Raw genomic sequence first — 19019 nt, forward strand, 5'->3', positions numbered from 1 at the left:
CTATGCCCTGACCACCCTGGCTGTGTCCTGAATTAGACTCAGAACGGGCTGATAATACCATTGAGAAACATGGGGCAGAGTCTTGAGTCTTGGTATCTTTTTCTTTTTCTTAAATATGTTTAATTTATGTGATTCCCAGCAGTTGTGTGTTTGTGGTCAAAGCTCTGTCTGTGGAGCCCTGGGTGGGATTGGGGTGCAGAGGGCATTTTGTTTTCTTCTAGTGAAAGGGGCTATGGAGTAAGACATGTGAGTCTTAGAAGTCTGTGTTAAATACTACTCTAACTACATAATTCATTTCCTCATTTATGCATAGTAAGGCTTTCAGCATTATCAAATTCTCCCAGCAACTCTGAGGGTTACTATAATTATTACGATTTTACTGATTGGCAAACCAGATACAAAGAGGTAAAGTAACTTTTTTCAAGGCCAATCAGGAAGCCAGAGCCAGGATTGGAGACTATTATCTATTGACTATCTCATCGTTTGATCTTAACCTCATAAACTCAGGGAATAGCTTGTGTTAAAATTTTAGACTATATCATTTCATTCATTCTCATATACATTTATATCATATTAGTAAAAATCATGGCACATGAAATTTTATACTCCCCCCCTTTCCTCCGTTTGATCTTGTTTCAAAAGGATTTTCTCGCATCACTTAAAAAACACTTAGGAAACAGCTTTAGTGACTGTGTAGTATTTTATTAGGTGTGTGGCTGTACCACAGTTTACATAATCATGTGCCTAATGTTGCGTATTTACAATGGATCTAATTTTTGCTGTTACAGATAGTGCTTCAGTGAGTATATTTGTGGTCTAAACATTTGTCTAAACTTTTGGTTATGCCCTTAAGGATAGGTTCCTTCAAAATATTGGATTGGCCAAAAAGTTCATTTGGTATTTTCTGTAAGATGCTTCTAGTAGCGCTGAGTTGTCTTTAACTTCATTCAAAGCAATTTTGTTAGACTGTATTGTGACAACTGTCATATCAGCGTGCATTTTTAAAAAAAGCTTATCAAAACTGGTGAATTTTTGTGTAGCCACTTTAATATTGAAAATGGAAGAAGAAAAGCAACAGTGTTGGCACATTATGCTTTATTATTTCAAGAAAGGTAAAAACACAACTGAAATGCAAAAAAAGATTTGTGCAGTGTATGGAGAAGGTGCTGTGACTGATCAAACGTATCAAAAGAGGTTTGTGAAGTTCCGTGCTGGAGATTTCTCACTGGATGATGCTCCATGGTCGGGTAGACCAAGTTGATAGTGATGAAATCAAGACATTAATTGAGAGCAGTCAATGTTATACCACGTGGGAGGTAGCTAGTATACTCAAAATATCCAAATCAGGTGTTGAAAATCAATTGCACCAGCTTGGTTATGTTAATTGCTTTGATGTCTGGGTTCCATGTAAGTTAAGCGAAAAAAACCTTCTCGACCGTATTTCCTCATGCGATTCTCTACTTAAATGTAATGAAAAGTTCCATTTTTAAAACAAATTGTGATGGGTGATGAAAAGTGGATACTGTACAATAATGTGGAACGGAAGAGATCGTGGGGCAAATGAAATGAGCCACCACCAACCACACCAAGACTGGTCTTCAAAGAAGGTGATGCTGTGTATATGGTGGGATTGGAAGGGAGTCCTCTATTATGAGCTCCTTCCAGAAAACCAAAAGATTAATTCCAACAAGTACTGCTCCCAGTTAGACCAACTGAAAGCAGCACTTGAAGAAAAGTGTCTGGACTTAGTCAACAGAAAATGCATAATCTTCCATCAGGATAACGCAAGACCACATGTTTCTTTCATGACCAGGCAAAAACTGTTACTGCTTGGCTGGGAAGTTCTGATTCATCCACCATATTCACCAGACATAACACCTTCGGATTTCCATTTATTTCAGTCTGTACAAAATCCTCGTAATGGAAAAAACTTCAGTTCCCTGGAAGACTGTAAAAGGCACCTGGAACAGTTCTTTGCTCAAAAAGATAAAATGTTTTGGGAAGATGGAATTATGATGTTGCCTGAAAAATGGCAGAAGGTAGTGGAACAAAATGGTGAATACGTCGTTTAATAAAATTCTTGGTGAAAATGAAAAATGTGTCTTTTATTTTTACTTAAAAGCCGAAGGAACTTTTTGGCCAACCCAATAGAATCACTGGGTGTGAGATTATGACTGTTTAGGAGGCTTTCAGTATGTTGACAAATGGCTTTCCAGAAAGATTGAATCAATTTATATTTTCATAAGCAATAGTATTTGAGAAGATCTCTCCACTCTCTTTTCCATTGTACTTTGTCATTTCTTAAAACTTCTTTACTGGTTACTTTAATTTTGTAACCAGAAAATGTATCTTGTTTTTATAATTTAAACTTCTTTGCTTCTTAGTGAAATAATCATTTTTTCATGTGACTATTACCCATTTGTTAAGAACCACTGTTTTAGCCCAAGATAAGGGCATAGAAGAAGAATGTTAACTGTACAGTTCCAACAGGAAGGATTTGTGGGACAGGGTCTATGTCCTATAGGGAGGTTGAACTTTTTTTAATTGTTTTTGTTTGCCTTGCCTTAAAAAGTCCACCTGGCGTGAATGTTATGATCTGGGGCAAGGCCCGTAATGAGGCCCAGAGATTCTGCCACTATCTTCTCTTGGTGCCAATCCCTTCTGACTACGGAGAACGTGGCACTAGAGCTGAGTACTGAAAGCTTGTGTGAGGCCTCAGGGTTCAGCTCTAACCTGGGCCTCATTCCTTGAATGGCATGTTGGCGAGATGATGTTTAATGAGGAATCAGAGCGTGTATTCTCTGAAAATCCAGCATTCTCTTGCTCTCGCTTTGTGTTACCCAAGGTGCAGTGGATGGTTCTTAAAATCCAGTGCCAGCCTGTCTTTCCTGATTAGCTGGCACCATTTTCTTGACATGAGCTTTAGTTCTCTAGGCTTGTGCTCCACGATGGAACATTTTGAAGCACAGATTAGTTCTAAGTTTATTGCAGTTTTCATCACCCAGCTGCTGTGCCTAGAGCCTGGAGTGAATGGCCATCTTTTGCATTGTAAGGTCTAGATGCATTAGAAGTAGCTCTCCACACCCCCAGCCCCTCAGTACTCAAAGCACTGAATTCACTCCTCCACTTGGAAAGGGATGGGATATCCCAAAACAGTGGTTACATAATTGTGGATTGGCTCTCACCCATCCAGCTTTACTTCCTCCTGTGATAGTGAATTCCAGGCTGGCAACAGTAATTAGATCTCAGAAAAGCCCATCACAAAACACAACAGGCTAAAGAAAGTCACAGCCTCTTCTATGCATTGGCTAGAGTTTCAGAGCCCTTCATTTTTAGTGTACGGTAACCGTAGACAGTAGTGCGCTTTTTCTCTGTGCATTAATTTTAATTAAGCAATGTCACTTTCTGTTCCGCTCTGAGATCTACGTGTAGCTAAACTGATGGTTTAAGTGCCTCCCCGCCGTTGGTCACTGACATTGCTGCAGACTGAGTAACCCAGGAATTGCTCAGTTTAGTGAAACAGATAAGTAAGTGCTGTAAGAAGTTGCAGAGATCAGGGAAGACTTCCTAGAATCTGGTTGAGCCAAACTTTGAAAGATCAAGTGACATTACAGAGGTATGACTATGAGATTATGTATAACTCAAGACCCACACTTAGGATACAGTGTGTGTATTACACTTTGCAGTCTGCAAAGGGTTTTCTCTTTAATTCTCACAAGAATCCTGCAGAGATAGGTAGTGAGAGGTTTAATGTTTTGCATAAAGTCAAATAGCCAGCAAGTGGCAAAAAGTCTGAACTGTTGTCTGTTTTCACTTGTGATTCAGTCTTGAAGAGGAGCCCTGTAAGGCCCAGCAAGAGAGTAGGCCAAGAGAGCCCTTTCCCTGAAGGTCACAGCAAGGCCGTGAGACACGGGGATCATTTGGGGACACCCCAGGATGTGTCCAGTTATCATTGGAATCTAAAATTAAGGTCTAATATGATTTAACATATTCAGTAATCACTTTGGAAAAGAAAGGAGTTAGTGAAAAGCAATTCCTTTAACTTCATGATATCAGAATAGAAGAATCATAGCAAAGCTAGAATAAATATAGATGGATATACAATGTTTAGGTGACTTTGTAATTATTATGTGTTGTATATTAATATATACAGTAATCATTTCCAGAAGGAAGGGTGTATGGAAAGAAAGCAATAAAAGAAAAATATTTTAAAGCACTTTGTGAGGTAGTACAAGAACTAGAAGAATTATGGTAAAACAAAAAGAAAAGGAAAGCAGGGAATGAAGATGAATAGAGCCAGATATTTCCTACATTTATTTATTTATTTTGCGGTACGCGGGCCTCTCACTGTTGTGGCCTCTCCCATTGCGGAGCACAGGCTCTGGACGCGCAGGCTCAGCGGCCATGGCTCACGGGCCCAGCCGCTCCGCGGCATGTGGGATCTTCCCGGACCGGGGCATGAACCCGCGTCCCCTGCATCGGCAGGCGTACTCTCAACCACTCAGCCATCAGGGAAGCCCTTTCTTACATTTTTAAACCTCTGCTTATTTTAGGTTTCTGGCTATAGACTGAAGTAACATTTTTCTTTACTCAGATTGGAATTACAAAGACCAGTAGAAACGGTGGTCCTAGGGCAGTTGGTTCCTGCTCCCTGGTTGTCTGATCTCAACCAGAATGAGTCAGTCCTTCGACAAGATGTCAGCAGCCAGGGCTCTTAGGCAGGTAAAGAAAATAGTCCATTATTATAGGGATTTCAAGCCAGGCTTCATATTATCTTACCCTGGTGATGACAATTATATTCGTTTTTATTGGAAAATAATAACCTTGGAGTTGAGCTATATGTTTACACAAGAGGCATTGCTTCTAGGGGTTCTGTCATTTCCAAGTTCACGTTGGCTGTCAGGAAATGGGACACCTGATGCAACTCCTCTGAGGAGGGAATTGAACAGTTTGAGTTGTGTTGATTCCACAGAGAATTGTACAAGGTAATCTATTGCATCTGACACTTGAGTATCTGGCCTCTAAAGGCCATCAGTTGAACAGTGCCAGGCATTGCTCTTGGCTTAATATAATGGTTGAAAAGAAGACAGGCAAGGTTGCTGCCCTCCTGGGGCTTACACTTTAATGGGGGAAGATGGAGGACAAACAAGTGAAAGTAAATGAACAGGGCAATGCATTGTGTCACCCCTCGGGGGCTCTTGAAAGACTAATTCTTCTGTTGCGTACCACAGGTACACAAGGTGAATTTTTGTGCCTTAATAAAGGTATAAAGGTGACTGAACGGTTGGAAGTCCACTGAGCTTCTGTTTGATATTTACTGCTAATGAATTTTCATACCTGCAAATCTCTGAGAATTCTTAAATAAAATTTTCTCTCTTAGGTTACAGAGAACACATTGTAGAAGATACAAAACCCGAATCTATCAATGACACTACCGACTTGGCCCTACCACCTGAAATGCCAATTTTGATTGACTTCCACGCTCTGAAAGATATCCTTGGGCCCCCGATGTATGAAATGGAGGTGATCATTCTCGTTCCTTTGTTGATACCCACCAGTTTACTCTGTTGGTTCCCTAATAGATTGGGGGAGAAGTAGACTTGGGTATTTGGGGAGGCTGAATTTTGTCTTAGATTGGAAACTTGTGTTCTCTATGGTATTAAATTTGGGTGCTTAATGTGATAATGTGGCTTTTGCAGAGCACCAGAGACCCTGGCCAGATCCTCTTTTGGAAACCCAGTCTGATCTTGTTCTTTGCATCCAGTTTCATTTTAAGAACAGTGTCTCTGACTTTCTCTGACTTTCCTCCTTAGAAACTATATATTCCTATTGTATGTGCTTTAATTAAGTATTTCTTTGTGCTATCAAAGACTTGGAGGAGGGAGGGAAACAACCCAGTACAGAATACCTGAAGACATGAGCCTGGCTTTAGCTTCATGCTGCTCTAGTGCAGACCAGATGGCATCTTTCAGGATTTGTTCTTTCATTGTTATTACTAGTGCCTTTCGAGTTAAACCGACATGCAAGCCCAGCCCTATTTCCATCTCTCTCCCGTAATTCTCCCTCATAGCGGAACGCGGAGCCATAAAGGCCTTGGGAGCAGGACCGAGTCAAGGGAGCTGGATAGAAATAGGTGTTGGTCTATTCTTACCAACTATAGTACTCTGTTTTGGAATGGGAGATATAAATTATAGGGTTGTTAGAAAATAGAGGATTTTTAAAGTCCTGGGAATGTTGAGATCACCAAGGGAAGCTGTGACTGCTGAGGTATTGTGATATATTTTATAGGATGCTTATATGAGCTTTCCTGGGGCATTTACTAGAAAGAGTATGTATTTTACTACTGAACTTATTAGCATCTTTCTTCACAAGCTTTACTATCACCTTGTCTGTGTAAAGGAAAAAAGGTTTTCAGAAGATAATATCTGGTGAATTATGCAGAAGATAATCTCTCTATCCAGCATTTGAAATCACTACCAGTAAACATGATTTTCCTCAAGTCTTAAAACTAAGAAGAAGAGAAGTAGCCCCCAAACCCATCTTGTTTATTTTCCTAAACTCTGAGCTAGTCATTTAATTCTGCAAAGCTCTCAGCTACAAGAATAGAACGCGTTTACTGTTGGCAGTAAACCTGGTCCTGAACGATAGAATCAGAAACATTATTTTGGTTATTTGAATTCTTAAGATACTGTGGATGGATTTAAATTTTGAAGTGTTGAAAGAAGTGGAGCAAAACTTGTTTTGGTTGAGAACGCAGGCCAAAGCTGCTTTCCTGTTCCGAGTGAACCCAGTGATTCTGTGAGTGACAGTAGAAACAGGTTCTGCTCCTGCATGTCCGGCGGGCTCTTTTCTCTTGGCTTTCCAGAACAGTACATGCCAGCCATTCTTTGGGAATTTACACCAGGGCAGTTGATAAAAACAAAAGATGGATGCGTGTTGCTGTTGCGTAGACCCTTCACTCCCGGCCATGACTGCTCCTGTTAGGTTTGGAAGCATTGCTGACATTCTTGGAGCTTTGGCAGAGAAAGAGCCCAAGGACAGAAAAGAGAAATTTTATAAACACTGCTTAATAGCTCTGTTTGATATCACTGCAAAAACTATTTTATTTTCTTTGTAGCATCTGAGCTATTACATATGAACACTTTGACCAGTATGAATCCAGTAGCCATTTTCCCTTCTATAAATAGCATCTTAGAATAGAAGGTCTGGTATCTGGGAGTTTGGAACATTTTGTTCACATTTTCCACAGTTGAGAGACTTTACCCTGGAGCCAGGGGTTCCTTTCTCTACCTTTAGTGGTCTAATGACCATCAGCCCCAAATTATATAACCACAGCTTTTTGCATCCATGAAATTAAGATTTATGGAACATTTCTTTGTTGTCCACAAGGTCCATCACTGTGCCAGGGGTCGTCCATTTTACACACAGGGAAAGAGCTTAAGGAAATTAAATGAATCATGCAAATTCACATAAGTTGCAATTAGTGAGGCCAATCTTTAAACTCAGATCAGCCAACTCAAGTCCGGTATTCTTTCCACTCTCCTATAGTACCCTGCAGCCAAGCTAATTCCTGCCCTTTCCTGCTAAAAGAGAATTGCTTGAAGTACAGCAGTTTAACAAAAAGGCATACCTGCTCTACCTCAGATTTCATTCTTACCAACTATAGTACTCTGTTTTGGAATGGGAGATATAAATTATAGAGTTGTTAGAAAACAGAGGATTTTTAAAGTCCTGGGAATGTTGAGATCACCAAAGGAAAAGGATACGGAGTAAAGAGCAGGGAGCCTAGGAGCAGGCCCTGAACAGTTAGGGTCACGTGGGGAAGAGGAGCCCTCAAAACAGACAGAGAGAAACTAAGAAGAAACAGGCAGTCAGGTAAGAGCAAAACAAGGATGTTGTGCCGCCATGAAAACAAAGGCAGAGACTGTCTCAAGAAGGGGGAACATGCAGATGTGTTTGCTGTCTGTGTACCGGATTCTACGGCATGGAGGTTGTAGGTGACCTTGACAGAGTGGGTTCACAAGGAGTGATGGGAGTGTGTTGAAGAGGGAGTGGAAGGTGGGGAAGTAGAAGTAGTTTGTAGGCAGCTCTTTCAGAAGCTTGGCTGTGAACGACTGCAGAGAAGTGAGGTGGCTAGAAGGGAGGATGGAGGTCAAAGGGAGAGTGGCTACAAATGGCAGCCTGTTTGCTGGTCAGAATAGTGCAGTAGAGAGAGTCAGACTGAGGTTGCTGGAGAGAGAGGTGGTACCACAGGAGCAGAGTCTTTGGGGTAGTGCGGCGCGGTGGGGTCCCTGGTGTGAAGGAAGAGCTGGTCTGTGATGAGGGTCCCCTGTGGCGGGTATGATGGAGAAAGGGGGCTGAGAGTGTTGAGTAATTACACGGAAAAGATGATAACGCTGGAACAGAGGAGTATTCGTACACAAGGAGAGCAGTAAAGCTGGGACAGAGCTGGTGTATAATGTGAAGGAGGTAGAGTTGATGGTCTTGAGTACAAGTGAGCTAGAAGGATGAAAAAGTGGCGGTCAGGGAAGGGGGTGGTTAAATTCAGATTTCAAAGGTCGTATGGCTTCTGTTGGCAATAAGGACCGGGAAAAGGGTGGCTGGGTGAGGGTGAGAAGCGTGGTTTTGGAGTTAAGGGTGTGCTTAGAGACAGAGAAGCCAGCTTGCACGGGTCTCAGGTACTCCCTGAAGAAACCCAGGATGATGGAGGGACTCAGGGTGATCAGGAAGGAGAGAGTGGGTTTGACTATAGAAGGCAGTGAGCAGAGAATGAAGATGGGAAGCCGGCTGCCATAAGCAGGGGTTAGGAGGAAGAGGCACGCCACTCAGCGTGATGAACCCCGCCTCCTCGGCCGTGCTGGCGTCATCCGATGCATGGGGGGATTATATATAGGGTTTAGATAGTTTTTAGAATTTGGTGAGTGAATGTATATAAGGCACCCACCATAGTGCCCGGTACATGCTAAAAAACAAATACTGGTTCCTGCAGCCACCATACACCCTTAAAACAAATAGACCTATGCCCAGTCACAAAAGTAAAAGTCCCTATTATTTTTATTATAACCCTAATTTTATATTTGCTTTAATAACCTATACCACCCCTTACTGTGCTTTATTTTCATTGAAGATGAGTCTGCAAAAATACATTAGTACCAAAAATGTTACTGACCTAGCAAACTAACAGGAAGAAAGATAAGAAGGCACACTTTTACTGGTGTTATATCCGTTTAGAATTCTCTCAACAGGTTGAAAAATGAGTTCCTGAAACTTTGTCTAGATTTCATATTTAGGAATAGTATCATAAGTCACCTTTTCAAATACAATAAAGTTTCCTAAAGAAGCAAGATCAGTTAAACACCCACTTTTAAAAAATAACAGATCTCCCTGCATTATGAGAGAGAGAGTGGGAGAGGGTGGGGTAGGTGCCGGTGTCTGGGGCAGCCGAGACTTCATTCTCCCTGACTGCTTCTCAGAACACCTCCTCAGAGGCAGGCCCGGGTCCCGGCATGGAGGGCTTAGGAAGGACGCAGCTATTGAGTCTCATTTGATCTGGTCAGTTATGAGATTGCCATTAATAATGGTAAACTTGGTTGCAGTTACTTTTACTGATTACATGAACCTCTTTGGGGGGAGATGAGAATCTTATAATTTTCATTTTCATCCTAGTGAAGCCAAGAGAAGCCTCCACATTATGAGATACATATATACACACACACATATATATTATCTGCATATTAGATATATATACATAATTAGATACATTATATAAATATAATACAATCCTGCAGTTGACACCCCCCCAAAAAAAGGGTAACAATCAATCTCATAGACTACAAATGTGGTGACACAATCAGAAAAACACATAAACACTAGTCTTTCCAGGATAAATTTGATTTTCAGCCTCAGAAAACCAGTCATCCAAGCCACGAGCGTCTGTTTTGTCGTCTGCTAATCCTGAGAATGTGTCATCTGAGTATTCCTGACACTATTCATAGTTTGTATGAAAGCCTCAGTGGTGGACAAAAAGTTCTTATGCGAAGGTCACTGCCCTTAGAAAAAATAGTAATAAAGGGAAGAAGAGACTAGACATGCAGGTTTTAAAGAACGTCCTGAATAGAATGCATCCACCGGTGAATTCCAGGAGATTCCATCAGTGTGCTTGCCTTGCAGACAGATAAAAGCAGGTGCTAGAAATGAGCAAAGTGTATAAACACTAACGAAATGCCCAAAGAGTCATGGTAGTAAATTCCTTCTTCGTCCCTCTCCATTCAGACCTGCTGTGCCCCACGCCCCTGTTAGGACAGCAGCGATGCTGCACTCAGCCTGGCCCACCACCAGCGAGTTGTACCAAGGAAAGGCCTTACTGGAAGGGCCTGCAAGCAGCTGGCTCTCAGCGGCGCCGGTGCTGCGCCAGACCGGGGCCGTGTCGCGCAGCTTCCAGAGGTGACGGTGGCTGACCGCGGCACTCCTCCAAAGCAAACAAGTTCACAACTGGAAAAATCAAATATTCCTACAGAGACTTTAAAGAAGTTGGCAGATGGAGAGCCGCCGTGGTGGCAACCCTGGCGGGAGCATAAAAAATGCTGTGCAAGCTATAGAAAACAAACCAACGTGTGGTGTAAGCGTTACTGAGGCACGAACCTGCACACATACCGCAGCCATCTGACAGCTCAGGTTTTGCGAGGCACTGTGCCTGCCCCTGGCGAGAAGGCCCACAATATTATTCCTGTCTTGAGTCCTTGGCACCTGCTGGCCTCTCTGCTGTGAAAAGGCTTCCTGGCCTTTTTCTGCCCAGCAGATTTTAAGACCACTCAGTCTCTCCTGTGACACCTGTCCCAACTCCGCAGACATGGACCCTTGCCTCTGCAGGGCTCTCTGTAGATACAGGCACTGACTAGATGGTCTTGTTGCACTCCCCGTGCTGGGGGGTAAGCGGCCCCTTATCTGATGCGGTTAGGTAGGTAGTCTGTCACCGCTCTGAGGTTTTCACTTGACATCCCTGTGATCCATGATGGGGCCAGGCTCCCGGTGCCAGTAAAGCACCATTGGATGAAGGTAAAACTCTTAGTCCCTCTGATGGCTGCAGCAGTAAACAACAAGGTATTAAAACTGTAAGTGTTCATCTAGGTTTGGAAGGGTCACAAAGAGTGTACGTATTTACTATTTCAGTCAAATATCACTAAATATCACTATTTTAAGTTAATCGAGAGGAAAGAACAGTGTGAAATAGGCAATGATTAGATGCTCAAATGCTCCTTAAGCACTGCTATCATTGAAGTGTTCAGAATGCAGTCATACTTTATAAGACATATCCTGTTATTAATTAGGTTTTTCATTAAATATTTTAAACACTTCCTCAGTCTACATATTTACATGATTGATAGAATTATTACAGAAGAAAATGACCATTTCTTTGAACAAGATTTAGTTAACAGACAAAGGAAACTTGAAGCACCAGTTTCAAGGGAAATTGAATGACAGAAGTGAACTTGAGAAACTCCTGCTCCACTTTGACATTTAGAGGGAAAAACGTTCTAAGCATCAAGCCTAGGCCTGTCTTGGCTAATACAATTGATGATTCCACAAACCAGTAATGGAATTAGAAACTGGTAGAAAAGTACCAGTAGATACACATAGTTTTGAAATTATTGTATTGAATCACTTGTTAGGGAAGTCTATAAAATACAAATTGTTCTGTGTAAAGGGTTTAAGATGGCTGGGAAACTGCATGCGGGAGCAAGAAAGAGCATATATCTTATCTTTTAAACTCATATTTACTTGCACTCATTATTTCCGAGGGAAAAATACATAGAAACTGGATGCTTGGTTGTTAAGAGAATTGTTACAATTTCAGAACACATGGCTTTGAAGAATATGACTCCAAGTCTAAGAATTACAGATTCGTTACTTCTTAGATAACTGCTATTAGCCTCATCATGAGACTCTAGGTTTGATAGTAACTCCTGCCCTCAGTTCTCCCACCCGTGTATTTTGTTGTTGAGTTACACAGATTTGTCACTGGTCCCATCTTCAGGTTAATATTTCAGCACTTACCGTCAAGTTAGAATAAAGTGGTTACGAGCCTGGATGGTTTTGGTTTGGTCACGTGTACTTATCTACCCCCTGTCCTTTCAATGAACAATGGACCAGTTACTTTTACCCAGAGCACTGGCAGATGGAGAGTGTTGGAAACTGGCTTGGTTTTTTGAAGCAATGTGGTAATCAACATGAATCCTACTTCTGATTCTTTGGGGACATGTTTGGTATTATTCTGACAAAATGAGTTTTGAGGATTTAGCTGTTAAAAGGGATTGTTCTCATTATAGCTAATGAAGTTGTGCTATATGGCTTTTTCTGTTAAATTAGCACAGGATTCAGTATATTGAGGATAATTCTTTAGGACTGGTTCAGTCAGTCCTAGAAAAGAGCCATGCAGTAAAAACAGGAACCCCTGACAAGTTCCCACCCAAAGTAGATGTCGTTCAGGTATAGAGAATTGATTTTATATTAGCAAGAACAAGCCTTGTGAACACTTTTATAAATAGTTGTTTCTGTGTTTTCCTTAAATAGTACTGATCTTTTGCATATTGATCTTTTGTGTCTTTTTCCTCAAATAGATACAAAACAGGGCAGATGCAAAGCTGAGGGAAGGTGAAATCCGTGGTGCACAGTGTCAGCTCAGCCAGCGATGCAACCTGGCCTTCCCAGTCTCTAACATCATTAAATATAAAATTAAAATTTTAAATATAAAACCAACTTTAAAATAGGCTTTTATGTTTACTACTAAAAATAAGTGCCCAGTAGCTTCAATGGATGTCACACATCCATTTAAAATCAGGATTTTCAGCATCTAAGCCCCTTGGAAAAGTAAGCATCAGCCACGCAGCCCTTTAACCAGAAACTCAGGCTATAGACTCTACTGCTCTGTAGTGAGAAAGTTACCTCTTGGTGGAAAAATCTCATGATTGCATTAGTGCTGGGTTGACATATTGTGCCCAGTTCCTCTAACATGGATAACTTCTATTACGATAAGAAATTTGGAGGCTCAGAATGTGCGATAAAAGTTAACATAACTGTTTTTCAGCTGTTACGTTTGATATGTTTTCATAACCTGGATGTGTTAACCTATTTGGCTTGTAATCACCAGTGAGTGACACAATCAGTTTAATATGGAAGTGAGGCAGCACAGTGGGCCTCCGAGCACACAGAAAGGATCCAGGACATAGTGAAGTAGCATTTTACAGTGTCTCTGCGGCAATAAAGATGAGTGGCAGGGAAGTAAGATCCAGGGGTTTTAATATATACCTTGGCCTCTGGAGCTAACACTTCTCAAAAGTACGTTGAAAAGAGCGTTTCTACTTCCAGAAGCAAATTCATGATTGCCTAAAATGAAGTTCGGTGCTGTAGTGTTTTTAAATATGCAGCCTAATAAAAGCATTGAGATAGATAAAACGATTGCGTTTGTTCCTGAAAATTAGGGCATGTGTAACTAGGTGTGGTGCTTAAGTATCAAAAGTCGCTCACACATACTTTAAGGTAAAATTGTTTCTGATAAATGCCAAAGTCTGTCTTGGCAAAAAAGCCCTATGTGACTCCAAGTCATGTGCAGTAGTAAGTACTTTGAGGTGCAGCTTAAGCTTAAGCCCTCTGAGGAAGAGCCAGCGCTTGTGATTAGGTCAGCCTGAAAAGAATTCGGCTCTTTTTGGCCTTACCGATCATTTTCCTTCTTTCTCTCAAGGTGTCTGAGCGTCTCAGTCAACCAGGAGTGGCGATCGGTTTGGCTTGGACTCCCTTAGGTGGGGAAATCATGTTTGTGGAGGCGAGTCGGATGGATGGCGAAGGCCAGTTAACTCTGACCGGCCAGTTGGGGGATGTCATGAAGGAGTCTGCCCACCTGGCTATCAGCTGGCTCCGCAGCAACGCCAAGAAATACCATCTGACCAATGGTGAGCGACCCACCCCAGGGAGTAGGGGCGGGGGGTGCAGCTGCAGCAAAGGAGAGCCTTGGGATCCTGACCCAGGAGGCATCCCACAGTTCAGAGACAGATCCAGTTACCCCTTAAAGCACAGACCTTTGCTTTTGAATTCCCGTGGAAATTCTAGTTCCCAGTTGAGGACTGTTTGACTGGAACCTGAGCTGGAAACTGACTCCAAGGGTTTGTTTTGTTTTTACTGCTACTTGGAATAGAATGAAGCTGTTCTTCCAGACCCCCACTTTACTTATACTGCCCGTTAATATTTTGAAGGATCTGTTTACCCGAAACATTCATTTTTATCTGTTTGATTTTCTTTTTTCGGAGAAAAAACAGGTTTAATTTTTCTACATCAAAATCCTTTTTTCCTTTTTTAAAGCTTCTGGAAGTTTTGATCTTCTTGAGAACACAGACATCCATCTGCACTTCCCAGCTGGAGCTGTCACAAAAGATGGACCATCTGCTGGAGTTACCATAGCAACCTGTCTCGCCTCACTTTTTAGTGGGCGGCTGGTGTGTTCAGATGTAGCCATGACTGGTGAAATCACACTGCGAGGTCTTGTTCTTCCAGTATGTATGAAGAAACCTATTTATATGGTTTTTAAATTTTTTAATTTAAAATTTTTATTAATAGTATTTTAAAATCTAAATTAATAGTGGTTTGCCTTCTTCCTATGAATAGCTTAGTTTTAAACATATTAAATTTTTATATCTGTAATTCAGATTTTTAAATTTTGATCAAATAAAGGAAAAACTGACAATTTTCCCCATGTTTTCCCTTCTACTAAAAAAGAAGACTTGCTTACAGTAAAAAATATCAGTCTGGTCACCAGAAATATCAGCTGTTCAGGTGAAGATTTGAGGCTTTATTCTAGTTAATGAATTGTTAAATATATGGCATGTGTGTAAAATAGGATGGTAGCTATTTTTAAACTTTAAGCCCAATTCTCACCTTTTGGAATTCCTGTGAGACCTCCTATCCGCCTATAGATAACTTAGATTACTGTAATTGATAGACTGATAAAAAAAATATATAGAAAAGAAGTAGTATAAAATGGAAATTGTAGTAAAGACTAACGATGCCTCATTGCTAAATTTTGAAAAAGTTCTGTACATATGAGGCTTTAGGGCTCCAGCCTATATCATAACTACTTATAAAAACACTGAAAAATGCATAGAACTTGAGAGATCATTTAGAGGTTTAAGTCATTAGTTAGCAGTACCAGACTACAATAAAGTTTTGGTGGGTTCAATAGCAAAATGAGAAAAAAAAGGAATGTTCTTTATTATGAGAATGCCTTTATTTTATGAGGTAATGGTGAAAGTAGGTCATAGAATCACCAATTAGGATCACAAAAAATGCTCTCAGTTCCCTGATTTTTTAAATTTAATTCAACCAGAAAGTCATATTCTAAACCTTATTTACTATGATATAACGGTATATCTATACTCAATAGGAATGTCGATCTCTTTTCTTTACCTTACCCCAGAACTACTGCATTTCTAGTGACAGTAGTGGTTGATACTAGCTGTACTGCTAAAAGGAAATGAGCAAGTGCTTTACTGACCATAAACTCTTTAGTTTCCTAGTTCAAAATGGTAAGCTAAGCAAGGAATAAAGGGAATAAATTATAACAGTCAAAAATGAGGGGGGAAGGACTTCCCCTGTGGCGCAGTGGTTAGGAATCCGCCTGCCAACGCACGGGGACACGGGTTTGAGTCCTGGTCTGGGAAGATCCCACATGCCGCAGAGCAACTAAGCCTGTGCACCACAACTACTGAGCCTGTGCTCTAGAGCCCGCGAGCCACAACTACTGAGCCTGCATGCCACAACTACTGAAGCCCGCACACCTACAGCCCGTGCTCCACAACAAGAGAAGCCACTGCAATGAGAAGCCTGCGCACCGCAACGAAGAGCAGCCCCCGCTCGCTGCAACTAGACAAAGCCCGCGCACAGCAACGAAGACCCAACGCAGCCAAAAATAAATAAATGAAAAATATTTTTTAAAAAAATGAGGGGGGACACACCATTGTAAAGCAATTACACTCCAATAAAGATGTTAAAAAAAAAATGAGTGGGGAGCCATCAGCTGATAGTTCAGCCAACTTCTAGAAGATAGAAGTGTCCCCAGCTGATGTAACAGAATTGGAGGTAGAGACAGTCTTCCCAGCAGGAATCTGTTGAAAAGCACTGGCTCAGAGCCAGAAGGTTCAGACCATTAGAAAAGGAAGGGGGTGGGAAATGAAAACCAGGGGATTCGTTGAAATCTCCATAGAACAAATGGTTCTTCCACTAGGTCCCCTGCACTCAGTGCAAATTGCACGCAGGAAAAGGCTTCCCTACCCCCAGCAGAGGCGAAGCCACAGCAGCTCTGAGTAAGCCTTCAGTTTTAAACTATTATGGGAGACATGGAGAAAAGCAGCATTTAAGAGAAAGACCTGCTAAGTCTGGAGAAAACATAATTCAAGAACAGAGGATAAGACAGAGCTCTTGAATTTAAAAGAACGGTTTTAGGAATTGGTCAACGAACTATTCAGAAAAAAATAATAGAAAAAACAGTCTGACAAATCCAACATCTAACTAAACAGAGAAAATGGAAGAGAACAAATTGTCAAGGAAATAATGGAGCATTTCCTAGAATTTAAGGCTATGTTCAGATTGAAAGGGCCTGTACCAACTAGGAAAAAGGATTGCATCCTCATGACTTTTCAGATCACGGAGGAAAAAGCTTTCTCATCCGTGACCCTAGATACACAGCACCTTCAAGACTCTGAGGGAAAATGGGTTTAAATCGTCTTGTTTACACAGCCTTACCGTCAACCAAATGTGAATGCAAGATAGACATTTCCATACGTGCAGGGAATCCGTTTATCTCACACTCTTTCTGAAGAAGTTACATTGAAAGTGTAGTTCAGCAGCATAAAGGAAAAGCCTGGCAAGAGAGTGACAGTGTGGTAGGATGGCCGCTGTGCAGAAAGGCCTAGAGCCCAGCCAGTCTGGTGCCACAGGTGGGAGCAGGCTTCTGAGGGCTGTCTCCAGGGGTCACGTGTTCCGGGTGGTGTGACTGAGACTTGTGTCTGTTATCTATTACTCATACACACCACCCCAAAACGGCAGTTATTATTCTTAGTTTCTGTGGGGCAGGAACTCAAGAGAGGCTTAGCTGGGCTCTTGTGGCCCAGGGTCTCTCATCATGTAGTCATATACCAGCCTGGATGCAGTCAGTCATCTGAAGGCTGACTGGGGCGGGGCATCTGCTTCTGTTGTGGTTCACTCACGTGACTGCAGATTGGTCCTGGTTGGCCGGACTGCTGGGGTGACCTCAGACACCTGGGCTACCTGAGCTACCTGCAGGGCAAGAGATCCAAGAGAGATCCAGGCAGAAGCTCTTATTTTTTGTGACTTAACCTTGAAAGTCACACAGCATCACTTCCACCGCACTCTTACAAGTAAATCGCTAAGCCTGGCACACATTCAAGGGAGGGGAATTAGACTCCACCTTCTGAAGGGACCATTTCAGACATATTTTAAAACCACCACAAGAGCCTAGATGTTTTCTTCATCACACGGCACAGAGGTCATTGCTTTAAACCTGTACAGAAGAAAATAATCCTGGCATGCAACTAAGCTCTGTAGGAATGGTATTTATGGTCAAAATAATGTAATACTTTTTCAGAATCAGCCTATAAACAAGATTGTTGTGAGTACAGAAAGGAATATAAATGTTAACCTTGACAATATAAAAGAGAATCACGGACAGAAGAGGTGCTCATACCTGTCAAAAATTTAGAATCTTCCATTAAAAGGATTTAATATAATACTAATTGAAATGTAAAGAATTTACTGTTAACCTTTTTAGTGGCTTTCCTAGCTCATGCTCTAGCAAAATGGAAGATGATTTGGATGTTTTAAAATAGCGTGAAAGAAAGGTGGGTCAGGGTTTCTTCCACAGCCTGAGGATGATCATAAACCTTAATAACGTTCCTCTCTCCTTACAGGTAGGTGGAATTAAAGACAAAGTGCTGGCAGCACACAGAGCGGGACTGAAGCGTGTCATTATTCCTCAGAGGAATGAGAAAGACCTTGAAGAAATCCCAGGCAATGTCCGGCAGGATTTGACTTTTGTCACAGCAACCTGCCTGGATGAAGTTCTTAACGCAGCTTTTGATGGTGGCTTTACTGTCAGCACCAGACCTGGCCTCTTAAATAGCAAACTGTAAGCCCACATCTCAGCTTCTTAGAATTTTAAGTTATAAAGTGCCGAGAGGTACTGACAGGATGATTTTATTCACACCAGCAGGGGTAAGCAAAATGTCCCTAATTTGCGAGTCTAATCTCAACAGTAACAAACCTGACTCAAGTGGTGGCTAGTGTTTATTACAGAAATGTTAATTTAATAAATTGATTAAATCGGAATTGAATTCTTGTCTTGAATGGGCTCATTACTGTCCCTGGAAAGTTATGGAACAGTGGTTCTCCTGTGGTTCCAAACAGAAGCATCTGTATTACCTGAGAACTTATTAGACATGTAAATTCTCAAAACCCACCAGCAGACCTTCTGAATCAGACTCTGGGGGTGGGACCCAATCTGCTTTACTAAGCCACCCAGATGATTCTGATGTGTAGTCAAGGTCAGGAACCATTGGTATAGACCATTACCTTAGCAGATTCACCTGTAGATTTTATTGGCCCCTGAAAGCAATCAGAAGGGGAACTGGGCAAAGGTGAAAATAATAGCCAACTATTAGTCTTTACGGAAAATATTCAAGTGAAGCAAACTCTGTGATGAGGTCTACACATCCTACCCTTCCTTTGCTGAGGGAAGCAGCAGAGTGGCATGTGTTGGCCTACATGACAGAAACATACTGGCCCTGAATGCCTGTCATCTTAGAAAAAAGTCCAGTCCCCGGAGGGAGGCAGCCATCCATCCTGGGATGGTCCCTACACTTGGTATCCTGATTCCTGCCACCTCCCCTTGTGTTGCTTGTTTGCCTGTGCCAATCCCCAGTTCTGGTAGCCTTTCTCCATGCCTCTCTTCTCCTGTG

General features: G+C 41.7%; 1 protein-coding gene across 1 annotated transcript in view; it reads left to right on the top strand.

Annotated features, from left to right (window-relative positions):
• The window catches only part of LONP2 (lon peptidase 2, peroxisomal), a 95692-nt gene extending 77297 nt beyond the window's left edge, over window positions 1–18395 (top strand). The window contains exons 12-15 of the mRNA XM_059999832.1: window positions 5381–5523; window positions 13739–13946; window positions 14353–14543; window positions 17973–18395. Coding sequence (XP_059855815.1) covers window positions 5381–5523; window positions 13739–13946; window positions 14353–14543; window positions 17973–18194 — 764 coding nt within the window. The 3' untranslated portion in view covers window positions 18195–18395. The remainder of the gene's footprint in view (window positions 1–5380; window positions 5524–13738; window positions 13947–14352; window positions 14544–17972) is intronic.
• The last annotated feature ends 624 nt before the right edge of the window (window positions 18396–19019 follow it).

This window comes from Delphinus delphis, chromosome 20, assembly GCF_949987515.2.
Source record: "Delphinus delphis chromosome 20, mDelDel1.2, whole genome shotgun sequence".
Classification (NCBI taxonomy): domain Eukaryota; kingdom Metazoa; phylum Chordata; class Mammalia; order Artiodactyla; family Delphinidae; genus Delphinus; species Delphinus delphis.